Below are 23,553 nucleotides of genomic sequence, written 5' to 3' on the forward strand. Positions count from 1 at the left end.
GCAATGAGAATTTACATTACAGATTATTAACAATAAAATATTTTCTGAAATAACACTATTGTTAAATTTCCACTAATAAAATATGTATTAAAATATCATTTCTTACTTATTTTAACAACTTTATGTATTGCGTCTATTATTTCGTCTTATACATATTCGCGATTTTTTTTTATTCCGAGAATCAAATAGAGGAAGCTGCAATGAATATGATAAAAAGAATTCCGAAAAAAATGCGAGACATAATCTGAATATGAAAAAGGAAAAAAATATGCGCGAGGAATGCAATTCAATCAGTTAATGCAAAAACAAACCACAACTATAAATACGCAAAAAAAAACGCTCTCATGATTGTATAAAAAATTGCCTACATTTGCCTTTATTAACTTTACCTTTATCGAGAATTCTTGATCGAGCACCAATATCGTTATAATATCAACTTACGGTACTGTCGATCTCACCGATTTACACGCACATATCGTAAACGTGAACACAGACAGGGATTTCTGCGTGCTTACAAAGCAAATACATGGAAAGGCAATAGCCTTGTGTGGTAAGATACATGTTTATATCGGGATGGCCATTCACAGATGCTTAACTGCGACAGTGCACGTGCGCGTGCATATATTACAGTAACTTCATGAATCATTAACGTCGAAATCGAGATGCGAGATTCTCGAGATGAGCAAGCCGCGACGTAGTTTTCTGAATACTCGAGGAATCTAGGATGTGGCTGCATGGAGAACTTTTCCTTTGGATTTATATTGTATTCACATAATAAATTATTTAATGGTTTTATTCCCATGTTTCGATGAGTTTGCAGCACAATACATATTATAACATCGAACTGTGATAAAGAACTTGTTTCTTTGTTCACAATCAACACGCTCTTGTATATTATTTTAATATTATTTTATATACACGAAGCGGAATATATATATATATATAGTTTTGTGCAAAACTATATTTTTTATTTTGCCGAAAATTTTTAATCGCGATTATTAAATTCTTGTTCACTTTACTACAAAAATGTAGTTTTGTTTAGATTTACTAATAAAGTATAGATATATACATGTATGATTACACTATTCTTTTAAAAAATTAACATCCTCCTGCTTATAGAACAGAATATATATCACTAGTCGAAAAATCTTATTAGACTTGCAATTTTAAATAAATCAAATAAAAAATGATTTGATATAAGGTCACAGTATTCAAATGCTATAAAAACAGAAAAACAAAAAACATACCGAGACACAGAATATTGTAACGTGCAACAATTAAATTTTCAATTTAACTTCTGTTAGCACGATTACCCCATCCGCGACGATACATATCTTTATATTCATCCATTGCGCGCGCTTGTGCGAGGTGCTCGGAATCATCTTTCTCTTCCATATCCTCTTTCAAGATGGCTTCGTTCTCCTCATTGTTAGCGCTTGTTCCTTCATTCATCATTTCTTGCAAACATCGAGAATTTGCTCCATTACGCTGTGACGGATCAGGCCAACTAAAACGACACCGCATATTATTATTTATCTTTTTTCCAAATTCGCACAGAATAAAAAAAAATGTTTATTAAACATAATATTTGCTTACTCTCCATCTTTGACCCTTTGTTCGTAAAACTCTTCAACCGTTAAGACTGGTAAACTTGGATAACCTACTCCAAAGACTTTTTTCTGTGCTTCATCACGCGTAATGATAATAGGTTGTAATTTTGGAGTTGATAATTTTCGCTTTTGAGTCATATGTGATTTGGAAGCCATAGTAGGCGTTGATCCCATTTCCTTCATCTTTTCCAAAATTGTTTTTTCTGTTTCCAAGAAATTCAATTCTTCTACTATCTGAACTGCATATAACTTTAGAAGAGTAACAAAGTATTCTCTTTTTATCTCGTCATCCACATTTGGATTGTCTAAATTTTTCTTTAAAGTATTTAAATGAGATTCCAAATCTTTCTCTTCTTTATATCTTTGTAACTTTGTATTTCTACGAGTTACCTAAAATAAATTATATTATTAGAATAATTATATACTATCTACAATATATGATTTGCAACAATTGCAAAATAATAGAAAACTAACCATATCCTCCAACATACTAGATTCAGTCTTCAATTTGTTTTGATTATCTCCTGCTTCGTTGTTGTCATCAATCTTTGGTATTTTGACATCTGTCAGACCATATCTTTTCAGCCGTTTCAAAAAGTCCACAAAATAGATTTCTGTTACTTTAACAAGGTGCAGTCTGTCATCATTGCCACATATTTTGGTAGTAAGTTTGCCCAACAGAGCTGGTAGTAAGAAATACTTGATATTCTCTGTAGCTACCTCTTCGAAAGTTTCATTGTCACTGAACATATTCACTATAGATACCAGTTTTGTTGCATCTTCGAACATACGCATTGTCTGCCTTATGTCTGACTATGACAAACAGCAAAGAAAAGAAACAAAAATATAAGTAGTTTTTATCGCGATAAAAAGTTTTACATAATTTTTTACTTAATTTAAAAATATAGAGTATAATATATTATATATATATATATATATATATATATATATATATATACATATATATATATATATATGTACATATATATGTATATAAGAACATTGTTTAGAGCAATTTGTTTCATTATTGTAAAAACTTTCAAAATCATCATAAATACCTGTATTTTTGGACTATTCGTCGGTTCTTGCGAATTATTAATACTGTTGAATAGCTCGAAAGCATTGTCAAATAATTGTGATAACGTTGAGGGGTCCCTTTCATCTTTATCAAGATTCAACCCAGTTCTTAAATCTCTCGACAAAATTTCTTCTGACATTATTATCGTTGTATTATCTTTTTTCTTGTGTATGATATCCGTGATTGTTTTGTACGTCGTTAAATCACCGCACTATTATTCATTGAGGTTAAGGTTAAAATAATGAACGTTACCTATCCTACAGCATAGAGTAAGAAATAACTTTTAAAAACTTAACTTTTAAAATTTAAATTAAAGGCTTATTGTAATTCTCTTTCTGCGTTTTATTCCTTATCAAGATTTTCTCATATTGCACCAGTTTATCAGATCTCGAAAGTTTAATCTCTCGAAATTTAAATTAGCACGACAAAAGCAGTAAGGATGCTTTGTCCTGATTGGTTAATTGAATACTACTTTATCTTATGACTAGAATTTTTGAACGAATCCCACAGTTTGTTTTATTCTTTCTTTGTCTCTTAAAATAGCGCGAAATTTGAATCGTTACTTGCATTACCTCTTGCTGAAATTTAGTCTCCTAATAAATTTGACAATTTTGTGGTTTTTGTACAATTGAACCTCTTTAATCTCAACTTTAAGATCTTCCAAACTAAATTATTCTGCTTATTTATTTTTGGCTATGCCAATTGTAATGAGAACAACGGTAGAAAAATGTTAATAAATCATTGTATTTAGATTTGCTTTATATACAGACATTTAATGTGTTATTTTATTCATGCTATCTTGATATCAAAATATAGTTAATTTAGCTTTATTCTTCCTTTGATTTTGTTCAGCGACAATACTTTTCTCAGAAGCTTTTAAATTAGTAAGCTCCTTCTGTATCTCATCATATTTTACCATAATATTATTGTAAAGTATGCTACCCTTAGCATGCCTAGCCATTGATTCTTTGAGCTTTAATGATTCCTTCTCTAAATGACTTATAGTTTCTGCAATTTGAAAGCTGGCTACATTTAGATTCCTATTCGATTCTGCCTTTAGTTTATCTTTATTTTGTGAACTACTAGCCGCGTTGTCATCTTTTGCTAAAAGAGATATTAATGATACTTGAATAATATATATATATATAAATTATATTCAATGGAGATACATGATAGATTATATTCTTTAAATGTATCGTCATATTCTTATTTTTCAACTTACGCTTATCGCCTAATGTTTTATTGATAAAGTTAAACACGTTTTTATCGTCTTTTTGTTTTTCTCTTTGATATTGTCTTTTTCTTTGCTGCTCTAATTTTCGTTGCTGTTTGCGCATTTTACGTTCTGCAGAGAACAAATCTTTGTCACCACCAGCAAGTTCACGCAATTCCATACAGTGGTCTGAAAAATGAAATAAATCAATAATGCATTGTATGATAGTTTTGAAAGATTTAAACCAACCTAAAGATTTTCCTTGTGGCAAGACTGTGGCTTCAACAGGTTCTATTCTACCGTCACCCCGTTTTCCAAGACCGGTACCAATTATATAACCCATTTGCATCATTAATTTGCTACCCATACCACGTGTATGCTTCTCCCAATTTCCTAAAGATTCAGTAGATTGTAATGTTAAAAGAGATTTATGAATCAATTGGTCATTCGAGTATGATGAATTACAGACAGAATCATCATCATCAGCACTATCATCAGAAGTATCTGAGTTTTCTAAATCTGTGTCATCTGTAAATATATAATAAACATTTTTTATTACAAGATTATGAAGAAAATGGAAAATTATATTATATAATTAATCTTTAAAACATTTTTACCAAGAGGTAAAAGATCTTGTAAACTAGATTCCATGATTTTGCCACTTGCTTCAAATTTTATTCTATACTCATCTCCATCTTTTTCAGGTAATTTTAAAATCACAGATCTATGCCATATATTGTTTTTTTCTTTAGTTAATACCCTGCTTCCCACTTTAATGCTATGAAAATCAGGTTCCCTATGAATCATAAAAATTATATCAAAATAAATATTAAGTATAAATGATAAATAAATTTTATAGATTAAGAGAAAATATACTTGTATTCCTGTAGACTTGAAAATGGCACAATTTCGCCATGGGAGTAATGGCAATTTTCATCAGAAAACTTGCAACTACCATCAAGAAAATATGGGCAAGGAATCATTTCCTTATGTGTTGGATTGAGAAAGAATACCCTAACCTGATTAATAATAAATCAAATTTAAAAATTTAAAAATTTAAAAAAAGGAAAAATATATCATAGAATCTAAATTATTATTGATAATATTAACACAAATATACCTTAATATCATGGATATCTTTAATTGCCTCATCATTGTTTCTATAAGCAGAACATACCATAGCATTATGATAACCAGTACCACCCCAAGTACTACCATAAGGGGCCTTGCATTTCATACCCTCTAGCTCCTTCAATTCATCCTACAAGATCAACTTGCACCGTATAATTGTATCATTGTTATGCCATAGAGAATAGTTGTATACTGACTTCAATGCTACCGGAAGCTGCGGTAGTTGTATTATCCAATTTTGTACTTTCACTGTCATCCGAAAAGTTTTCAAGTTCTGCCTAATGGATTTAAGCAATACATGTTTATAATACAGTTATGCATCAGTTTTTTTCTCTCCTCTCTCTTCTCTCCTCTTTCTTCTTTTTTTCTATCTTTGCTTTATAACTTTACATATCAAATATAAAATAATAATAATATTTGAAAATTATAAAAGTGCTGCAACAAACTCTTATATGATAAGTCATGTTTAATAGTATTATTTTTTCTTAGCTGATTTACAATTGCACTTATGAGAAAAAAATGAAAACAATAAAATAAAATAAAATATGGATCCTGTCAATAATTAGTAATCATAACGAAAACAGACCTTAAACAAAGCATATTCTTTATCCAATGAATTTTCTGTCTTATTATCAGAATTGTCATTTCTATTTTTGTTTATTGTATCATCTCCTTCAAGATTTTGCAAACTCTCTTTTGTCAACAAAATGAGTTCCTCAATATCAGATTTTAGGCTGAGCAAGTTATCTCTGTCAGATCCTATTGGCGTTGCAGACAGTGTTGTGTCTACTTGTGACAGCTGCAAATATGTATAATTATATAAACGTAAATAGATAAAGATTATAATAAAAATAAAAAATAATAAATATATAAAAAAATATTACAATAGATTTAACTTATATGCTGTAATATTTTTTTTATTAACTCTGTTACTATACCTGAGTCTGATATTGCTCGATGGCTTCTTTTAAACTCTTCGCGTCTGTCATATTGTTGTCAATAAGGATGTAAGAAATAACGTAAATAAAATGCTTTTTTACAATTATTGACAGGTCACAAAATTTACATGGAGCAATCCATTCCTCCATCCATTGTAAATTCAAACAGCTTTGCCAATCTATTTCTCTATTCATCCTATATTTCCCCATTATAAAAATATTCCTAAACATACCTAGAAAATCTTATTAGACAATAATACATTTTTAGCATACATGAATATTATTTTATATAGGATGTTATTATTTAATTGTAAAAATTATTTCTACGATATTATAAAAATACTAATAATATATTTATATTTTTTTATTACACAGTTCCATTTAGACTATCTCAAATAAAATGCTTTCAACTTGCCTCGGTAGCGCAGTAGGCAGCGCGTAAGTCTCATAATCTTAAGGTCGTGAGTTCGATCCTCACCCGGGGCAGTTTTTTTTTGGAGATGTTAATTGAGATAAATTTTTTCGTTATGTTAAACCAGATGAATTTTAAGAATGTTTATTTTGAAAAGTATTTACTCTAAATATTTAAAAAATCGAACAAACTTTTGTACTACTAAATGTGTACTACTATATTAAACACAAAATCATTAATTACTTTCGTAAAAAAAAAATAACGATTATACAATAGATTTATGATTATTATCGCAAATGTATGTTAATAATTCAACTATTCCTTGGATGTTTAAAATTCATGATTGGCTAACAAATGGCAAGTTTACAAAAAGAATTGGGCCGATGAACAGTGAAAGAAAAGCGGTTTGCTTGGAGGAGAGAAACAGAGAACATAAGAGACAATTATGCAAATACACGCTCGTGAGAAGGGCCCGTCGACTCTTGGGATTGAAATGGTAGAAGTTAAAACGAGTTGTGAATTGTTTGCTGCCCTTTAGCAGTAGCACAATTTGCAAGTAAACAGCCCATTAAATTGAATTCGCCGTAGGCTCTCTGTTCTCGAAGGAGAAAATAATCATTATTCGTATAGCGTTTCTTACAATCATATAATTCTGATATTTCATAAAATTGTATTTTTATCGAAGAAAGAAAAGCATCACGCAAATGTTTTCTTAATAATAAAAATAACAAACTAGTTCGTTATTTGTATTTGAATTTTTTTATATAATTGAATTATTTTTTTTGTACTCTTAAAATAGGTGCGTTAATTGTCGCGGCAACGACTCATTAGTCTCGCTATGCTCACAAGCGCAGACAGATTGCGAGGCAGCAGTCTTGATTTACGCAAACAGGCAAAAACTCCGCGCTCCCATTTAACGTATTTTCAACGTTATTGAGACGTATCATTGAGTCGTCTGTGAATGTTATGAAAAAAGGAAAAACGATGCGAAGAGAGATGCGATTTCATACGATCCTTGGAAACCCGTGGAAACTCGGATTGATGCGCGGAGCTCGGTTGATTCAAATCGCATTCATGGCGCATCGCATCACATCTCGCGATGAAAAGACGTACAGCTTTTTGAATGTGTTCCAATTAAAAAGTCAGAGCTTCGTTACACTCGGTTCTATCTCCCCCTTCCTGTTTTTCCAGTTGCTCCTGCGCTACTCTTTCGCTATCTCTCTTCTTGTTGTCTTCTTCGAAGCCACCGATCCCTTTTACTTCTGGTTTTTGCCTTTCGTCAAGAGACGGGAAGGAGAAACCTGGATTTTTCTCCAGCAATTACTTCATCATTTCTTTTCTAAAACATTAGAAATGCTCGCATATCATTTCTTCTTTTTTCTTGCGGCCTCTGTATCAGCTCATCTACGCGCGTGTATGAATTAAAATCTAAACGAAAGAATTTATTCGTCGTTTCTCTCCTACGGAAAAAATACAAGAAACATAATGTATCAATTCAATAATCACATGCGATTTATACATGCTCTATAAAAAAATATAGGCTGTCAATGTTCGATATGGGGAGGAGGAAAGTCGTGTGAAAAAGGTCGAATTTCTTTTCCGCGCGCATATACAAGAAAGAGTCTATTCCCCCCCGTGAAGTATTTAACGATGCCGCACTATGGAGACACGAAGCGAGCCGAGGAGGAATAAGAAGCGCGTGCCCAAGTGCCAACATGACTTACGCACGTATGAACACGCGTATGTGCGCGGCTATTCGTCACAATACAATACGCACGTGGCTGAACGCGTGCGACGCCACTTGTCTCACGTATCTTGAAAACCCTCTCTTCTCTTGATAAAGATGATGGTGTATATATATTGAACTGTAAAGAGATAGATAAAAATTGACACGCGCGCACAAGATTGTGAACCTTTTTTCATATTTTTATAGATATATATTTGTAATATATTTTTAATTATATTTATAATTGTACAAATATATAAATATAATTATGTAAATATATATACATAAAGGTACGATTTATTAAATGCGAGATTCGCCTGCTATCTGACGAAACGTCGGTGCTATATAATGTCGGTGTGATTCATTATGGCGAAGTAACTATGCATAAGGGAAATATCTGCTTCTTTTTATTCTCTGAAAAAACATGGTGCATTGAACGTGAATAGCGGAGATCGAGGGAGAAAACGAGGACCGCAAAATATTTTCTTCCGTCCAGGCGATTTCATGTTCGGGATTGTAAATCTGCATTTCTTGCACGTCAAACATCGGGCTCGATCCAAAGTTTATTTTATTCTGAACATACTCATACGGAAATATTATCCTAATTTTTTTTTTCTTCTTTTATTGTTTTTGCAAAAAAAAAAGAAAAAAACAAAAAATAATAAGAAATTCACTTGATTTTTACAGTCCTTTGTTACAGGAGAAGAATGATCTTTCTTCTAATTATTTATAGATCACATTCTTTGTTAAAAACATAGTTCTTCCTTTTCATTTACATATTTACAGCTTTCATCGTTTTCTTTCGCGCAAAGACTGATGGAAAATAATAATAATTATCTTGTAATCATCTCGATTGCACTCCTTTCCTGTTGTTTTTCTCGGCTACATAAAGTTAATAATACACACTCGTCTAATAAATCATTCATACAGGGAATATCGATTATGCCTTGTTGCAAAACTTTCTCTCGGTCTAATTAACATAGCTTTGACGCAAAGTTGTCGCGATAATCGCAACAATTGCTGCGCATTCTTTCATCGTTTCCGTGCAATTAGATCTGCCATACATGCCAATTCCAGGCCGCACAAGCACCCGAGCCACTCGACACATGTATCGGTTTCAACCAATTACTCGTTACTTGGTCACGTGTCTATCGCCACGTGTATATTTGCTTTCCGCTTACAATAGATGGATAAAAATAATAACGAAATATGTATCCGAGCGTTTTGCATTCGCCTGCGAGATTGCCTGGAACTTTATAAATGTGAAAGCAGAAAATAAACGTTTGCTTAAGGCTTAAACGTATTAAATGAAAAATATCGATTGGCTCTTGCATCGATAATAATTTATTTATCTACAATAACTATTTTGCGAAAAATGGTTCATAGATTATTGACAGCGAGTAACAACTTAATTATCAGAGATAATAGCATTTGCGTTACATACACGCTCCAATTACACACATTCGATAATATTACTTTCACCTACGTACACATCGAGTTTATTTGACTAGAACACTAAGTAGCTATGCGAATAAAATATCTTATTAAGCTGCGTAAATTGTTAATTATCAATTAAACGCATATACTTCTGATTCCAATTTATATGGACAAAATCGTGCAAAGTATGCTTTCTTTCTCTTTTTCATGAAGATTTCTTCATAATCAAATAGCTATTCTTTTTGTCTATCTTCTAAATGCAATATTAATATTGCATCTACGATGAGAAATCAAATTATGTTATAACAATACTGTAACATTGTAATATATAATCTCGATTATATAGAAATTCTGATCTTATTCATTGAAGAAAAGATGTGAATTGTCGTAAAATGTTAATATAAATATTAAACGTTTTATGGAAGGGGATAAACGACTACGATTATCGATTAACTTCATAATTACATATTTACATCTTTGTTTAATCTTCATTTAATGCTTAATATGCAAGCGGAAATATGAGAAAAAAGACCGCGACAAAACTTTCCAAGAAATATATATAACGAGACACACTACAATTCAATTGCGTGCAGACACGTAATTAACAAAGAATGGATATAATTCATTTTTTGTTATTCCTCATTTCTCATTCGAGACAATTTTTGCACAAGAACAATATACAAATACTAAACATAATGTGTAATAAAAAAAAACATATAATCACCTGAGCAAAGAAAAGAAACTGTAATATGTACACGTGAACACTTTTTGTTATCCGTTACTACATAAAGCAATTTGTTAAAATAAATCCATTTAACGCACTAGTAAAGAAAGATTTAAAGTGATTAAAGATATTTTAAAACACTTGTTTTTTAAGTTATACCTTATATATATATATATATATATATATATATATATATATATATATATATATAGCACTCACAAGTAGTTTATCGAAATGTTTCTTCGGACGTGGGGAGATCTAATTCTCTTCAGGTTCAGAAATTATCTTGGGATCCTGGAGATCATGCGGGTTAGAGCGGACAGCCATGGACGTAGGTGACATTTCGGAAAAGCGCGGCTGCCGTCGAGAGAAACGCAGCCGTGGAAGCGGTGGACGGTGCCGGCGGCGGCGGTGGCGGCGGCGGCGGCGGATGGCTAGTTTGCGTTTGTGTATTATATGGCGAGCAATAAGCGTCTATGGTACCGTGATGGAGACCGACGCTACGTACCAGAAGATCCTTCTCGACAGTAGCTTGATGACGCAACTGTTCTAATCGTAGCTGATTCTGCCGCTTCCATTTCGTTCTGCAATGGAACATTTACCTAGTTCTTCTAAATAGCACTATACGCGTGAGATTCTTCTTTTTAACATCGATTGACAGATTTGAAACTGTTGAAGCAATTAAAAATGAGAATCTTTTCGAGCATTTAAGTCAAGAGATTTAGTTTCAACCTTTTTATATAATTTCTTGAGTAAATTTAAACTTAACAAATTTATAATTTTTAGGATTATCAAGATATTAAATGTAAAAATTAATGATTTGTGACAAATGATGATATCTTAAGCAACATTTTCATTAAAGAAAAAATGACTTCAAAATATGAGATTCGTATAATTAAATTTTGTTAACTAGATTTTTAATTAGATTTCGAATATTATTTTTGGTATACAATATGTTATAATATTCTATGGTATGTTTAATGTGCTAATATATAAACGCAAAATTTAGTATTTCTACAGCAAGAAAATAATCAGCAGATTTTTTATGTTATATTACGATTTGTGGAAAATGTACGTGTATTATTCGCACAGATTTTAAAATATTTAAAATTTTAGTAAATATTATTATAGTGAAGTTATATTACGTTTTATGATAAATTTCTATCCGTACCTTCTGTTTTGATACCAGGTCTTCACTTGCGTCTCCGAGAGCGACAAAGCGTCAGCGACATCGCTGCGGTCCGCTACGCTGAGATATTTCTGACAACGAAATTTTCTCTCGAGATAAGCCAGCTGAGCGTGAGTAAAAGCGGTTCGTCGTCTTCGTGGTTTTCTACTGGTCGGTGGTGCATTGGTGGTCACTCCACAAGACTTTGCAGACGTAGTCGCCGGACCTGGCGACGGTGAATGTACTGATGGGGGACTTTCTAGACGCATGCAAGGACTACTCCCAGGATCGATGGTATCCTCAGAATCCGAATGAACGGCCGAATCATCCTCTGAATCTTCTGCAACATATTTTTGGGCAACTTACATTCCCAATACTTTTCTTTAAAGTCATCTTCCTCGAAGTACTCTCAATAATAACTATTAGATATTGAATGATTTGACAAAGTATATTTGACTAGTTCTGTGTAATAAAATCATATAATATAGCATATTTTTATTCCGTTTCAATTCACATAATATAAAATATAATTTTATGTGATGTAAAACATGATTTCAAATTCTCAAAAAAAGTCTACGTAATATAATTTCGATATGTATATATGTGTATATTATTATTAATATCTAGTCGTTTTTCTAGAAATATATAATATGTGGGAGACACACATATCAGACAACGCGCATATCTCTATTACTTTGTACTAATAGTTATTTTCTGACTGATCCAATCACGGAATCCGATCGGTCGTGCAAAATCTATTATCGAAACAATAATCCAGCGAACCCCGACCGATTGTGATCGATTTCGGTTAGAGCAAACCATCTGAATTAGCAGGACCTGCTTGCATCCCCTCAAAATCAGCCAATAGACTTGCGATGACGCGCCGGGGGGTAATAATCTTCGATGAAAGTCCATAAACTAACGAGCTCTAACGAATCTTTCGGCACCTCGAACCATCTGTAGAATCGTTCTTAATGGGGTACCACCTCCGAGGGGGTTAGTCACCCCTGGTGGCTCTGCGTTGGCGATTTAAATAATGGGAACACACCACGGGGTCCATTTCCTAACGAGAATCTGACGATCCGCCACGTGTCTATAGAAATGTTTGCGTGAAAAAAACATATTTCTTGTCTCATAAAATTAATAAACGGGCTCTGAAATCGATTAAAATAAAATTTGCGTAACAATACTATTTTGTTAATGACAATTTCTATCTATTTCCTACCTATTTTTTTTTTTAATTATGAGGTTCATATTAAATACATACTTTAAAATCGAAATTTCTATTGTTATTCAATATATTGCAAATGAAATTTGTTCTCGTAAAATACACTGAATAAAATCTATGAATATCTGCAGAAATTAACGTACGATAATAATTTCTTGCATTTAAAAAATTTAATTTTAAAATTATTCTGGCTTTTAAAAACACACTTCATTTAAGACTAAATATAGAAAGCATTTTGAGCAAGTTATTTATATTATTGAAGATTAATTTACTTATTCTTTCCATATATAAAGATAACATTGGAATCAGCGCAATTAAATTTCTTTTTACATAATAATATGTAATATCTTATTATAAAAAGTTTACAAGAGTAAAAAATGTAAGTTTTAAGTGAGTTATAACAATTGTTTATATTTGCACGGTAATTTATGCTATTACTATCTATTGAACTACGTTTTAGATACCTTGAACACGATCGGCCAATACATCTCCCAGAAGATCCCTGATTAGAAAGGACTTATGTTCCTGCATCATCGCCATCGGCGAAGCAATGCACTCACATTCACAATTCTCAATCGAGATTGCACAGACGAAACAATAACAATTAATCGCGACGAGTTTGCAGGAAATGCATTGACACGCTCACACCGCGGTAGGGAGGTCTGATTTTCATGCTACTGTACGGACACTCGGGGTTGTTCTGCGTCACCGACGTCCGCCGTTGACCGGAAGCGTCCGCGAACTCCGATTCCACCGTTGTGTCCTTATCGTCGGTGAGAATACGCGAGGTAAACACGCGGGGATGAAAACGCACACGTAGGAAAGCTCGGAAAGTTAGCGTACGGTCGACGAGAGGGAGGGGAAGGTGTACACGCTCGTGTACCCTCCGCACTTGTTCCCGCGACCCCCCTCGAATTAATCCGCCCGTTTATTTTGAACGGGCTGTCTAATGCCCGCGCGATTTCGCAGCCATTTTGGGGGTGGAAGCGCCATGCTCGCCCCACTGCGAGAACCAGCGCGTCTCTCTTATTGGTTCGCGAGACTAGAATGTAGAGGCGAAGAGACGGAAGCACGAAGTCGTCATTGGTTGGAAGACTCCATGGAGCCAGTCCCCTTCCTGTGAGTCGGTATCTCGGTGCCCGTTTCGATTTAAGTAGATCCGGATAAGGGTGCGAGGGATGGTGATGGTGCACTAGAAAGTGAGGATGGGAGTTATAAAAGAAAGGAAAGAGGATGGATGCAGGGAGAGAGGGAGAAGTCATTGGCGAGCGATTACTGCGAAACGCGGGAGGAACAAATTGAATGTGAAACTTTTCTTGCAGGCGCACGATATAGCTGGTTTCTATGATTTAGGTGCTTGAAAGACGGATACTCACTCTTGCCGAGTTACCGCTGTTATCAGTCTCGGTCGTCTCGTCGGTTCGTGCTTGTTGGCTTCGTTATAGAACTCTAAGAGGAGCCTGACGCTGTAACAATCAGGCATAATAAATCTCCGAGGAAGGGTGGTATTTATTTTAATACATTATTCCAAACTATCCAATGCGCGTACATATTATGACGAAATCGTGTAATCTGCAACAGAGACATGAATATTAAAAAGATATTTCTACTTTAATATGTAATTTCGAGCATTTTGTTATTAATAATGACAGATTTTAGAATTATAAAGATATAACCGAGTTGAGAAAAATGTATATAAATTTTTTTTTTGTTATATAAAATTGCAAAACATTTTTATTTGCGAATTTTGTAAATGTTTAGCCGCGAGAAATCATAGTTGTCTCTCTCCGACGAGATCAATTCGAATAATCCAGAATAACGCAAGGTGGAACGCGAATGCACATCAGTATTTGCATAAATACATCCTTCGCAGATCCCACCCCCCATTGCAAACTCCCGTTTGCCAGAAATAGTTTGCGAGTGTAAATATGCATGATGCGCATATGCAACCATTCTGAGAGTTCTGTATTTTCTGTCTCTCTCTCCCTTTACGTTACTTGCATACATGTTCCTCCTTTCTCCTTATATCCCTCCCGGACGTGTACTGTTAGTCTATTCAACGCACTACCACTTACCCCTTTTAAAGCACCTGCCGACATGCAGCCGCATAAGCATGGACGCTGCTTCGCGAGAAATCATCCGAGGTTGAAGCAAAATGCGCGTCGTCGAATATAGAGCTTGTCAGAAAAGTTGCGAACGACTACGAGTCTCTTTATTAGATATCTCGATAGAATATGTAAACAAGACAAAATTATTGAAATCAACAATAATTTCAGCAAATTCAATCAAGATATTTGCGATATAAGCCGAAGAAAGCTGAAAAAGAAAAATATAGGTATTATTAGTATCTAATTGCGATATATATGTTTGTCTTATAATATAAAAAGTTATAAAACAATTAACAAGTAAATAAAATTTCTTCATTAGAATCATTATTTTTCAACTTTTGAAACAAAAGAGGACAGGTAGTGACGGAGCAGAAAATATTGTTGTTTATCTGTTGACTACTAGATGCTTAGTTAGTTGAATATTTTTTTTCGATAATGTCCGGATGGCTATCTCAAGCTATATATATATATAAGCATAAATAATAGTAACGTTGTATTGCTAGCTAGCAAGTACATATACAGAGCATGGCGACAAAAAAAAGCTAGTGAATAACACTAGCAATTTGGGAAAATGTTCTCCCAAACATTTTTGGACAAACCGAGTTTTCCCAGACATTTTTTTCAAATATTTTGTAATTTTTTTTTATGTTTTATGATTTAATTTTTTTACATTCTACGTATATACAAATATATACATATAATAATGCAAAGTAATACATACAAATAATAATTATCTATAATTATTATTATACATATATACGTACATGCATGTACACATACAACTTATATATATATATATATAATATAAATACACACACATACATATACATATTCTTCATAGTTTGTACATCGTTATTGCAAAACAAAAAAAAGAAGATATAGTTTATTTATCGACCAAAGTGTTGCGATCATTTTGATAATTTTATCATAACACATTCGACAATTTTCGAATTCCGCAAAAACCCTGACGCATTGCATTAATTAAGGTTCCAATTAATTTTGATCGTTCACGCGAGCTTACCTTGATATAAGCAAAGTCAGCGACGACAGAGTGGATGCTCGTCCCATCCGAATTTTCGATCGGTATAACGCCGCGTGGCGCTGCATAAAATCATCGATCTTAAACGTAAGCTGTATCACCGATGTAAAAATTGACAGTGTGATTGTTGACGGTATTTTAATGGCGACAACGACGGCGGTGTATCGTTGTGCGCCAAACGAGAGACCCTTCGTCATGAGCCAAGATTGTCGCGCGCGTTGCGGAATTCATTAAGTTTAATGTATGCGGCAGATTAATTCAAGGGGCAGCAAAGCGGCCAGGCGTCTCCTTTATGCGCGCGGAAAAAGGGCGAGAAGGATTGCTGGAATAAATGCATGCCGGGATACGAACTAAATTGAGAATCGTCGAGGAACACGAGAAACAAGAGTCTACCGAAGTTCTCGCCAGCCCAAAAGATCACGTTAATCACCGTACGGAGACAGAAAAAAAGGCTAAGCGTTAAAAGCAAAAATTCGAGGACGCAAGCTATATTTTTTCTAAGTAATATCTATTTATTTAAGAAAAAAATATGCAGAGAAGAATAAATATTCTTTCGTTCATTTTAAATAATCATAACTTTTATCAATTTATATATATTAAGTCTGCAATTTATATATATATATATATATATATATATATATATATATATATATATAAATTGCAGACTTAATTATTATCAGTGAAATTAAGTCGAAAATAAAATAACTGCGTCTTCGAAATGATGTCCTAAACAATCGCGTAATTTTCAAATATCACAATTATGGTAATTTAGAAGGCTTCTTTATAAAAAAACTTTACGTAGCCATGTGCACAAGAAAAATACTACAGGGAAACAGTTTATCGCATTTATCGTGTCCTGGATGAAAACAAATTAATGATAATAAGAGCGAAGGGCGTTTCGTGTAGAATTAGCTACAAACCATCACTCCCGCTGACTGATCGTTATCGGCAATTTGCGACATTTGCTCCTCCCTCGTGGGTGATCCGAGATCTCATCTTAGGGCGCTTCTCTCCTGCCTATTTCGCTTTTCTTGTGTTGTACCATGTTGTACAAATGGGATTTCGTTGGTCCAAAATCGCTTCGCAACGAGAATCGATCTAACAAATAAATTTTAATACAGCATATTAAGATGTTGTTCTAATATACATTATAATAAAATTTTAACTTTTATTATAATAAAATTTCACTGATCGATATATATTATAATTACATCAAAATAATTTTGGTTATAAAATATTTTTGGTTCTTTCAATTTTTTTTTTTTTTTAATGAAATGTTGAATCAAATCGGCCGCGAGACTCAATGGAACCAAAAATTCTGGTAATATCTAACGTATTGATAATAATAACGGTGCGGTCATGGATCGTCATGGAATAGCTAAATACAGATGAAAGATAAAAGACTGCGAAGGGGATCATGCCGGAGCGATTTAAAACAGAAGCGGCAACGAGGACGGTCCCATCGAGCCGTAATGCGGAGAATCTCGAAATCGTTAACAATCGCTGCAAACGCAAGCAGGATCTATTGATGTGCGACCGCGCGTGCGAATATAACTGCCGAAGTAAAGTTTCCGTATAAAGCGGCATCGTCCAGCTTGTTCCGCTTTTACGAAGCGACACAAAGCCTTGCGGTTTTAACTGAAAAATATTTCTTTTTTTCAACACTGCCGCGTAACGAGTCGCGCGAAAGAACGAGATTCACGCTCTTTTCGACATAATGTTCCTTAATTTTTTATAATTAACATTGATCAGAATTTACAGAGGTAATTTAAAAACATGTAAATATTTTAAAATAACATATAGTAAATATAGATATTAAAGTATGATCTTTTTTCTTTTATATTCTATGCTAACTTACAAAGATTGGAATTTAATGGCGTTAATAAATATAATAAAATTGTCAAGATTTTAAGCTTCGTAAGTTTAAAATTACAAAATAATCGATTATGTTTTAGCAAACAATGATTCAATCATCTTGGAAGGCGTTTCCAAAAAATCGCTTTATACATACCGTAACTCGACGTTATTTTGTCACTGCATATATGGGCTATTGTGTTTCTCTTATAGAGAAGCGGAGACACTCTCGAAGAATGATGGTTATGGGAAAAGGAGTGCTTGAACACGGACGTTGGTCAGGCCCCTGCGGTTCCAATTACGATCGAAAGGCGCTCCTTGTGTGTTTGTTCGCCTCCTATAACTGCAGACTCTTCAGAACCTTGTAGAACCGTACTCTAGTCCTGTGGCCACTTTCGAGCTCGATGAACGCGTTTCCATAGCAAATATGCGATTTTGTGATGCAGCTTCTTTCGCGAGAGAGATTATATTCCGGCATTTGAATACAATTAACACGGAATCCTCGCCAAAAGAAAGTTGAATAAATGTTGCGAACTCTGATTAGATACGATTTAAATTACCCAAGCAATTAAGATCTGATTACAAATTTCCATCCTGTAAAAAAAGTTTTTTAGTGTTAGATATATTTTAATTTTAATAATAATCTCTTTGCACACAATTATTCAATGTGGGAAGTACAAAAATTTTCATGCAAATGATAGTTATCATGATATTATTTTATATCCTTTTATATCATATAATAATATATATTCATGTACTCTTGAGAATGTTTACTGACAGAAATAAGAAAATCAAATGGTTCTCGTGGATCGTTAGATTCAGCGCATTACATTTCCATAATGCACTTCCACGATGTCAGAAAGCAGGGCGGTGCTGAAATGTACCGATTACCCGACGTAACCGCGTTCCTGCTTTCACGCAAAGTGCCGAGTAATCAAAGGAACGACTGTCGTCACAAAGGTGCTTGATTGGCTCGTTTATGCTACGGTAATACCCGGGCTACCGGATGACATAGAATTCTGTGAAGGTATAAGTTTATCTCCTCTCCCTCCCCTCTCTAACGAGTTTCCATGAAATCGCCCGTGCATTAAACATAGGTGACTTATCAAATTTCATTATGAAATTATAAAATCGTAAAGCAATTATAAATAACATAATTTAAATTAATTATTATATATTAACAATAATTGAAATTTATATGTTTGCGTTAAAATATATTATACTGATCTTATCAAACTAAAGATATTTTGTTGATGCGAATAGCACATGCCAACTAAAATTTAAAAAATCAGGTATCATAGTAACTCGATCGCCATAATATTTCTAGAACGATATTATCATGATTTTACACCCTTCCCTGATATCATCAATGCCTAATGATCGGCCTTATATGGATTAAGATTAACGCGCTATCGGGGAGAGAGATCTTGCGGCTGAAAGCCCGGGGCAGTGGCGCGCGAGGAGAATGTATCCCGTGGAGTCGGTGGTGTATCAGCGCGCCGAAGTTAGGAGGGTGACTTGTTTACTAGCGACAGTTGATTTGACAAAGCCGCGGGTCCATTTATACGAGCGAATATTACAGGAGCGCAGTCGAGGGGCGGCTTGTTATCCGCTCATTGAAGTTAACCACGGGGCTAAGTGCGCGCGGGGATGACGACGGAGGCGGCGAGGGCTGAAGAGTCGGTGGGTGCGCCTGTGGTACGGTAGGGAGAGAAGTGAGGAGGAAACGGAGGTAGAGAAGCGGTTTGCGCGAAAGCCCGCGAGCCAATAAGAGGCCGGATCGCGTCGTCGCAGAGTAAATCTGACGGGGATGCTTTCCACCGGATTATTCGACCGAGATTGAAAAGTTAGCGTTGGCTAGTTCGCGGCTTATCCATGGACCATCCCGCCGTCTTTCTATATATCTCGCCGACTTCCCGGTTATGTGTGCCTATATGAAAAAATGCGTTTTTGTAAAATATTTCTGTAAAAGTAGATTGTATAGATTAAAATTCTATATTCTACATTAAATAATTAAGCTTTAAAAAATTAGCTACTTTGCGTCAATTGTTTTGCATTTACTTATCATTATACGGAGATTATACAAAATATATCTCACTTCTATTTGATTAAATTTTAATGATGAACTTTTTATTACGACAACTTTCCTTTAGCAAACATCATCATTTTTGCGGGTTCTTAATTTTCAGCACTGAATATCTTTGTGGTCTCCTTAACTGGGATAGAATCGCAGCTAAAACTTGCAAACGAGCCGGGTCAAGCGTATATAACTGAAGATATTTACTTCTGTGTAACGCCGCGATGTCTGCGCTGTTTACTGACTGGTAAGCACTCTGAGATTCTCTGACACGTGAATAATTAATGCCCGCGACCAGGGTCGGCGTGAATATTCGTGAGGCTGGATGCAAAAGTGCAATGCCATGCAGAAATAAGTAAATGCGAAAAAACTCCAAACGTTTGATATCGAAAACTGCACGATTAAAAAAATCAGGTATAAATGCACTATTTCATAACAATTAATTTAAAATGGATTTTTTTCAATACTTCAAGATTTCAATTCGCGAGTTTTAATTATCACAAAATAAAATTCAATAAAAAATTTAAGAAGTTGTAATGAATGATAATTAAAAAAGTGAAATCTATAAAAAAATTGATCTATCTTATAATAATTTAAAAAAACGTATATTTTCTTTATGTATTCATGTGCGTATTTATATATGTCGATATAAAAAGAAACCTCTGAAAATTCGTCGGAAGCAAAAGAGATGATACTTTTGAATAAGTCGGTGAAAATGAGAGGGCGACGAAGGGAAGAAAATTTCCGGATAACCGACGTGGAAATACGCGGATAATGACTACTTTCTCATATCTTAATTACGGAATAATTAATTGAAATGTTTTGCCGTATACACGAGTGTGCTCGACTAAAATGAGATGCGGCGAAGGCTGCTGCTTTTTCCTCCAACAAGAAGGAATACCTTGCTTTACGCAGCAGAAATTTCTTTCCTTTCGCATTCTAGTCGATTCTATGCGCGAGAAATTAGGTAGGAAACTCTTCGCGAACAAATTCTCGGTCAATTAATTCGCAGAAGAGTTTAATTGATCTATGATTTTAAGAAGAGATTCGTTAAATTAACTCTATAAAATATGTTCGTAGAAATATGGAATAATCGTATTAATAGCGATAAGCATGCTAATAGATTTTCGAAACTCGGTTAATTTCTCGATTTATAAAGAATATGAGAAACAAAAGCATAATTAAATGTATTTTATCTTAAGGCTCATGTTTTTTTCTTAAAAGCATTCAGTATATAATTTGATATAGAAATGAATTATCTGATTCATATTCTCTTACTCGTAATAATATTAAAATTAAAATTTGATTTTTTTATTCATAGAAAAATTAAATTTTATATAATATTTGCATTAAAATAGTTTTTTCTTAGATAAATTAGAACAGATAATTCATTGTATATATCTCTCTTTCGTTTGCCAACTCCAGCATTTTCTGTTAGTCGCGCATCGTTTCCACCCAGTAGTCGTGTCAATATCTCGAAACCTCTTTGGACACTTTGTTATTCGTTATCGTGACACAGCCACGGTTGTAGTGCTAACGGAACAATAGAGAGCCAGAAAAAGTTAGATCGTGCGCTGATGCAAAGCGAGGACGCGCCTTTGTTAGCGTTCAATTGTTCTCTCTTTGTTCCAGACATTGTTTCCGGTAACTCTTTCGCGGTAACAAGGAAGAAGCTCAATTAGAACGGTTTGAGGGCTTAAACGCCTAGAGGCTGCTACGGTTTAAGAGGCAAGAATGCGACACTGACACCGCATCTCAAAACATTGTTACCGCAAGCAGATTCTCTTAATCGCGCCAGCGCTAACGCGGTTATTGATTACACGCGCGTGGCAGTTTTATCGAGAATATGAATTCATTCGAGTACAAAATACAATTTATACGTGTAACTTAAGCGCCAACATAAGTATTCAACCATTTGTAATTCTTAATAATATATTTGAACGAAAAAAAACGTAAGTGTAGAACTGTAGAATTGAGCACTCACGACACTTAATCATACACAAGTAAATTTTTCGGATATCTAGTATTTAACGTAATTTAACGTAACGTATACATCAATATATAATTATATATTCTAACCTTTTATATTATAATAATATATGTTTATAAAATATACTGATAGTTTATTTAGCTTGGTATAGGTATTCATACCTGATTGAAAAGATGTTCCTTATTAGGTGGATTTTAATCTATTACGTTGTATAATATAAAGGAAGTATCATATGTTCCTGCGCAGGCGTCACTCTCCGCCGACGTAGTAATTTTCTTCTTCTGTTATCCTGTCGCGTCGCCGTCCCTATCTCAGAACCACTGTTATCTTTCGGCCATTGCAGTAATTTCCAACGTTCCAATGGAATAATCGACGAAAAGATACTTCGTTGATGATCCTGAATCGGAGACGAATTATTGATCAACATTGTATTCCATCGCCTATCTATTACTCATCATACCTGTGCACGAGGTGAGTTATCAGGATATCCGAAGTATCGGCTTGTGGTCATTGCCCTCGTCCAGACGGATCCAGGGATGGAACAACAAGAAACGTCTAGGAGAAACTCCGTTGCACGTATGATGCCCTAGTGGAAAAACAAGACCGTGCTTTGAAGCACAAATTGGGATAAATCCTGTTACTGTGTTGCAATTAGTATTCAAATACCTCTCATCATTATTTAAAGTAAAGCGAACGTTCGCAAATAGTTTCCTAGTAAATGTTTGTAATTTAAATCTGTTCTTTTCTTTTCAAAATATGTGGCTACATTATCTTAAATGTAAAAGAGACCGCAAATTTTTTTTTATTATATAAACTTTCTCCTTAATAATATATTTTCTATTATATTCTATTTTCTATACATTATTGGAATAGATTTTCTAGAGTTTTAATAATGTATTTCAGAATATTATAATATATCAATATATTAATGTTAAATATTAATATTAAATATTAAATTGTAGATAACTATTGGCGAGAGAAGTCACTCGCGCACATACAATCGTGCGAATCGTTATCAACGTGGAGTAAACAGTATGTTTGTTGCAATGCATTCGAATGTGTTGGTCACCGCGTCACCGATACAGTTGTATGTTGTAGCGTTATTGGAAATATGCTCGAATATTTGGATATTTTTTCGGGCTTGGCTGCGTATCGTTTCATGATCGCCTGTGATCGGCGCCTGAAATTAAGACGCACGGAAGACGAATTGCGGTCGATAAAAAAAATACAGTACAATAAAATGGCATCTATTCATCTTATCTTTCGTCTTGACTCACTTTTCTGAACCATCTCATATAATCTTTACGCATAATTCTCTATCCTCTGTTCTCAAAGGCATCCCAATCAAAAGCAGTTAACTTTATCGGAAAAAAAGGATCGTCTGTCTAAACATCTTAATCACTTTCCGCCTATTCTTGTAGGTCGACAAAACCGCCGCTTTCGCAACGTATAAAGTATAATTTATGTAGATAATACCCGCGCGCAAATCGCACCCCGACGTCCTGCTATCCTGGCGCTCCTGGAACACCCTCCTACTCCAGAGAATCGTACCGCGGTTCCCGGATGCCGGGTGCGCGGCGGAGAGAGCGAGAGCGTTCCTGAGTTATAGCTTCCTGGTGGCGCGAATGCTTCTGGCGCCACTCTCTTGACGAGTGACAGGACGTTGACGAGCGTGTCGGAAGGATCAAGGCTCGCTGATGCTCGTCGTCGGTCTGACGCAGTTGATCGGCTCGGTGTCGCGACGAAAATTCGATTCCCTGCATGCGGCCCTGTTACGAGGGATGCTTGCCGTTCGAAAGCGCATACGCCGCGGGGGTGGG

At 34.4% G+C, this 23,553-nt stretch overlaps 3 protein-coding genes and 1 non-coding gene across 7 annotated transcripts; 1 reads left to right on the forward strand and 3 right to left on the reverse strand.

The window, feature by feature from the left end:
• Window positions 1-774: 774 nt before the first annotated feature.
• Window positions 775-3,132, reverse strand: LOC126853871 (immunoglobulin-binding protein 1b). Of its 2 annotated transcripts, none has more exons than XM_050599976.1 (4): window positions 2,669-3,132; window positions 2,085-2,423; window positions 1,597-2,000; window positions 775-1,507 (listed from the first exon to the last, which is right to left on the reverse strand). In XM_050599976.1, exons 1-4 carry the CDS (start codon window positions 2,825-2,827, stop codon window positions 1,291-1,293), a joined length of 1,119 nt encoding a protein of 372 aa, XP_050455933.1. In that variant the 5' UTR covers window positions 2,828-3,132; the 3' UTR covers window positions 775-1,290. The 2 variants fall into 2 exon arrangements, with proteins under 2 accessions (XP_050455933.1, XP_050455934.1); XM_050599977.1 differs by having other exon boundaries at window positions 2,085-2,419; window positions 2,669-2,809.
• Window positions 3,133-3,416: 284 nt separating this feature from the next.
• Window positions 3,417-6,121, reverse strand: LOC126853865 (zinc finger CCCH-type with G patch domain-containing protein). Its single transcript, XM_050599966.1, has 9 exons — window positions 5,971-6,121; window positions 5,619-5,831; window positions 5,230-5,310; window positions 5,022-5,162; window positions 4,778-4,920; window positions 4,519-4,697; window positions 4,151-4,429; window positions 3,911-4,090; window positions 3,417-3,792 (listed from the first exon to the last, which is right to left on the reverse strand). The coding sequence occupies exons 1-9, from the start codon at window positions 6,118-6,120 to the stop codon at window positions 3,494-3,496; spliced, it is 1,665 nt and encodes a 554-aa protein (XP_050455923.1). The 5' UTR covers window position 6,121; the 3' UTR covers window positions 3,417-3,493.
• A 262-nt stretch (window positions 6,122-6,383) lies between these two features.
• Window positions 6,384-6,456, forward strand: Trnam-cau (transfer RNA methionine (anticodon CAU)). The gene has a single exon. It is a non-coding gene; the product is annotated as a tRNA-Met (tRNA).
• Window positions 6,457-10,491: 4,035 nt separating this feature from the next.
• On the reverse strand, window positions 10,492-22,512 carry LOC126853880 (barH-like 2 homeobox protein). 3 transcript variants are annotated; one of them, XR_007688034.1, is made up of 8 exons: window positions 22,194-22,512; window positions 21,895-22,130; window positions 17,824-18,260; window positions 16,733-16,910; window positions 14,741-14,981; window positions 14,215-14,237; window positions 14,042-14,131; window positions 11,741-11,777 (listed from the first exon to the last, which is right to left on the reverse strand). XR_007688034.1 is itself a non-coding variant. In XM_050599995.1 (3 exons), exons 1-3 carry the CDS (start codon window positions 13,203-13,205, stop codon window positions 10,580-10,582), a joined length of 687 nt encoding a protein of 228 aa, XP_050455952.1. In that variant the 5' UTR covers window positions 13,206-13,604; the 3' UTR covers window positions 10,492-10,579. The 3 variants fall into 3 exon arrangements, 1 of the variants encoding a protein (XP_050455952.1); XR_007688033.1 differs by having other exon boundaries at window positions 11,721-11,777; window positions 14,042-14,237; XM_050599995.1 differs by lacking the exons at window positions 14,042-14,131; window positions 14,215-14,237; window positions 14,741-14,981; ... (2 more) ...; window positions 21,895-22,130; window positions 22,194-22,512 and adding exons at window positions 10,492-10,853; window positions 13,130-13,604 and having other exon boundaries at window positions 11,441-11,777.
• Between the last annotated feature and the right edge of the window lie 1,041 nt (window positions 22,513-23,553).

Source organism: Cataglyphis hispanica, chromosome 13 (genome assembly GCF_021464435.1).
Source record: "Cataglyphis hispanica isolate Lineage 1 chromosome 13, ULB_Chis1_1.0, whole genome shotgun sequence".
Lineage (NCBI taxonomy): Eukaryota > Metazoa > Arthropoda > Insecta > Hymenoptera > Formicidae > Cataglyphis > Cataglyphis hispanica.

Excerpts from the sequence above, each read along its gene's own strand:
- LOC126853871 (XM_050599976.1), bottom strand. The coding sequence starts at position 2,827 with ATGTCAGAAGAAATTTTGTCGAGAGATTTAAGAACTGGGTTGAATCTT. Across the intron at positions 2,424-2,668 it reads CGAATAGTCCAAAAATACAG|TCAGACATAAGGCAGACAAT; the intron begins GTATTTATGATG and ends TGTTTGTCATAG. Across the intron at positions 1,508-1,596 it reads CAAAGGGTCAAAGATGGAGA|TTGGCCTGATCCGTCACAGC; the intron begins GTAAGCAAATAT and ends GTGTCGTTTTAG.
- LOC126853865 (XM_050599966.1), bottom strand. The coding sequence starts at position 6,120 with ATGGAGGAATGGATTGCTCCATGTAAATTTTGTGACCTGTCAATAATT. Across the intron at positions 4,430-4,518 it reads ACAAGATCTTTTACCTCTTG|ATGACACAGATTTAGAAAAC; the intron begins GTAAAAATGTTT and ends ATATATTTACAG. Across the intron at positions 3,793-3,910 it reads TAAAACATTAGGCGATAAGC|CAAAAGATGACAACGCGGCT; the intron begins GTAAGTTGAAAA and ends TATCTCTTTTAG.
- LOC126853880 (XM_050599995.1), bottom strand. The coding sequence starts at position 13,205 with ATGGCGATGATGCAGGAACATAAGTCCTTTCTAATCAGGGATCTTCTG. Across the intron at positions 11,778-13,129 it reads ATTGGCCGATCGTGTTCAAG|AAGATTCAGAGGATGATTCG; the intron begins GTATCTAAAACG and ends AATATGTTGCAG. Across the intron at positions 10,854-11,440 it reads ACCTGGTATCAAAACAGAAG|AACGAAATGGAAGCGGCAGA; the intron begins GTACGGATAGAA and ends GTTCCATTGCAG.